General features: G+C 36.7%; 1 protein-coding gene across 1 annotated transcript in view; it reads right to left on the bottom strand.

The window, feature by feature from the left end:
- Positions 1–326: 326 nt before the first annotated feature.
- Positions 327–3,677, bottom strand: part of LOC106734537 (swi5-dependent recombination DNA repair protein 1 homolog) — a 25,979-nt gene continuing 22,628 nt past the window's right edge. The window contains 2 exon segments of the mRNA XM_014586452.1: positions 327–756; positions 869–1,191. Of these exon segments, the coding sequence (XP_014441938.1) occupies positions 327–756; positions 869–1,191 (753 nt within the window).

The raw sequence follows: 3,677 nt of genomic DNA, 5'->3' as shown, positions 1-3,677 counted from the left end.
AAACATGTGGCAAGTGAATGGAAACACAGTTCATAAACTTAGAGAGCCAAGCATACTTAGACCAGTTTAGGTTTAGGCATCCACCAAGTTGGACAATTTTTTAACATTTAAAATAAAACTTTTCATTATGAAAAACAAAGCAATATATTAAAACTGGTTTCCAGAATTGTCCAGATTACTTTTTAAACACAATTCAATTTTTGTTACATTTAAACACCAAGTTGGTTTTTTTTTTTTTTTGGCAAATCTATCCAAAATATTGTTTGCATTTAGAACTGAGTTTGTGTAAGTGTAGCCTAAAATCATGTCCATCAGGTTACCTTCCTTTAAGCCCTAATGATTATCTTCCCTCTAAAATGTGTCATTCTCAAAGATATTCTGGAGATAAACTTCTGAATTAAACACACAAATGCTTCTTCACTTCTCTTATACTGTAGCAATTTATCATCTAGCTCATAATGGTCTATCAGTTGAGTCAGGCTTAGTTTCTTGTTCTCTTCAGACATAGCTGACTGCAACTCATAAAGCAACAGCTGGCTACAGCTTCTCGACGTCTTTATTAACAGCTGTAATTGAGACAAGTCATTCTTTGATCTATACATTTTGACTAGTTTTAGCCTCCAAAGAAGGTCTTCTTCCTCTTAAATCTGCTTCACCAATTTTGCTTTTTATTCATCTAATGCTTGTTTAGGATAACTCTCCTTCAAAAAATTATTTTGGAGTGCATCTGTATCAAGTGATTTTGATTCGCATGCACTGATTTTTTAAAAAAGAATTATTTTATGTAAATATATATATACATATATATAATATATATACATATATATATAAACCATGGTGGGCCATGTGAGAGTTCAGCGCCCTTAACCACCACGCCACCTGCTGGCCCTCACATGCACTGATATTCTTGAAGGCATTTTTCAAATGTGAATTTTCTTCAAATTCACTGTCTATGTGTTTAAAACTTTCTTGAAATTCCAAATAACTTTCTTCCATCGAAGATGGTGGTTTCTCTGAATAGTTCTGACCACTTTCTTCATTCTCTACCTTAACGTGCTTTACCACACTGTAATGGGAATTAAATGAAGACCTTGTTTTCATTAATTTTTCTCTATGTGTAGCACTCATAGGCTCCCTCCACCACGTCCAAAGGGTGCAGAAGGCGTACACCGCTGCGGCAGGAAACCAATCCTGGAGCCATTCAGTTTCTTAAGAGGAGAATATTTTATGTCTTGCCTGGGCACTATAACTGTATACTAGTGTTCTGGAATCAGGATGGACAACATAGCCAGAGTCTAATCATTCAGCTTGCACGTAGTCTACTTAATCCTCTTGTATTGGTCTCGTGGCTTTCTTCTGTTTTGTTTTGTCTCTGGTAGCTTAAGCTATGTTCTATTTGGATTACCTCCATCAAAGAACCTTCAATAATTTTCAAGATGATTCAACACTTGCTGTCACCTCATCATTACCTAACTGATGTAATAAAAGGCTGGCATCAAGTACCAGTGAAGAGTGAATCTCTGTTTCCCTGACCGAACTCTACCTCCCTTAGACATTGCTCAGCTTGCAGTACTCCCAGATGCTATTTTCATTGCTATGGAGGGGGTCCGTGTTTCTGCACAAACAAGGATAAAGTAGCTTTACGTGTCAAAAAGAAGAGATGTTATTAATAATTAAAAGCTATAATTTTTGAAAAAAAAATTAATCTATTTTCAAGCTGGGACCAAGAACATGTTAGAAATAGAACATGTCCAGGATACAAAGGAAGAAAAGATAACTGGCAAAGAGGAACGCCATCAGCAGGACTACACAGCCTTTCACACCTCCTTTGCCAGCTTTGTTCCCTTTGCTTCTCTTGGATATCTGATTAGAGCAGCTATGTAGTCAAAACAGAGAGAGTAAAGTGGATAGCAGAAGATAGAGGCAGACTAGTTCGTATATGTAATACTTATGTTTAGGTCCCAAACATGACCTTTCTAAAAATAGATTGAGGAAGCTCTGGTTTAGCAATATATCCAGAAGTTTGTGTTGACACATTGAAACGTGACTATGTTGAAGTGGTGGCAAAGTTAAGAGTCTGGAGTCATTGGAAGCAAGAGTACCACTCTATCACGAGCTAATTGATTATCCTAAGTAGTATTCCATTCAGTTATGGGTATCATATTTTCACATACAGATAATGAGCTTCCTTAGGTATTGACAAACTCTTAAAATGGTTGTATCAATTTGTAGTTTCTCTAGCAATATGTATTCCTGTTTCCCAACATGCACAGCAATGCTTGTTGTTATCTGATTTTAATTTTTGCCAGTTTGATGGGTATAAAATGACATCTTGGAGTTGTTATCATTTGAAGTAAAAAACACTTTCAGAAAAATCCTTTTGAACTTCATGATTTATTTTTCTTTTAATGCATATTTAACTTAACATCTAAAATTAACTGTGAGGTTGTCGGAAATGTCATGACTTATTTTTCTATGCAAAAATGTGTCATGATTTTTCCAACAAACCAGCAGTATGTTTGATTTTCTTCTGAACAACTTCAAAACCTTAGGCTGTCTCAATTCCAAGCATCTCTCCCATTTTCATGCAATTTCTGTGCAACATTTTAGTTGTACAGTTGATCCTCATTAGTCATAGATACCTTATTTGTGAGCTCACCCACTTTCTAAAATTTATTTGTAACCCCAGAAATGAATATTTGAAGCACTTTCATGGTAATTCACAGAGCAACCTGAGTTGCCTGAAAAATATGTTCTCAGCTAGGATTACACAAGGTGATGCTCTGATTTCTTATTTCAGCTCTTATAACTAGGCAAGTGTCCCTTTTCTGATCTATTTAGTTGCCACATTTCCCTTACTTTTGTGCTTTTCAGTGATGATTTTTCTGTTTAAAATGGTCCCCAAGTATAATGCTGAAATGTTGTGTAGTGTTTTTAAATGCAAAATGGCTGATACACCTTATGAAGAAAATCTGTGTGTTAGATAAGCTTCACTCTGACATGAATTATAGAGCTTCTAGTCATGAGTTCAGTGCTAATGAATCAAGAATACAGTATGTCTAGAAAAAGGAAGAGAAAATGCCAATCTGTACATGAGTTCAGTATGGAAAGTTCTAAAGTAACACATGTAATGAATGTTAATGCTATGAAAAAGATAGGAAAGTGGCAAAATGCGTGGATACATGATATGAAGACTGATAATTTTAAAAATAGCATTTTGAGCAACATTGTTGCAAGACTAAAAGCTAAAGAAATTTATGGTAGTATTACCTAGGGTCAGGAAAATGCTCACCCCTTTTCAGTTAGCTGGTTGTCTCATACATTTCTAAAGGTGATAGAGCCATGAAAAAAGTTAAATTGTAGGCAAAGAGGGTACTAAAGATGAGGAGGCTGCAGAATTTTTTTAAAAAAATTCCCACTAAATGGGAACCAGCAGTTAGTGTAATGGCTATGTTGCTGGACTCCCACATAGTCGACCGCGGTTCGTGTCCCAGACCCGGTGGCTTAAAACTCACGCCGGGCGCGTGTGCATGCTTGCCCAAGATCCTGAGAGGAGAATGGAGGAGAAGGGATTGCGGTGTGACCATCCCCTCTGGGGGGTGATTTCTCGCTTTCTGTCTCTATGTCTCTCTCTGTCTGTCTGGTGAGCGCACATGCCCTATAGTGAAAACCTCTCC

This window comes from Tupaia chinensis, unplaced genomic scaffold (genome assembly GCF_000334495.1).
Source record: "Tupaia chinensis unplaced genomic scaffold, TupChi_1.0 Scaffold000140_1, whole genome shotgun sequence".
Lineage (NCBI taxonomy): Eukaryota > Metazoa > Chordata > Mammalia > Scandentia > Tupaiidae > Tupaia > Tupaia belangeri.
Note: the sequence above shows the minus strand (reverse complement) of the source record. Positions and strands in the feature narration are given on the sequence as shown.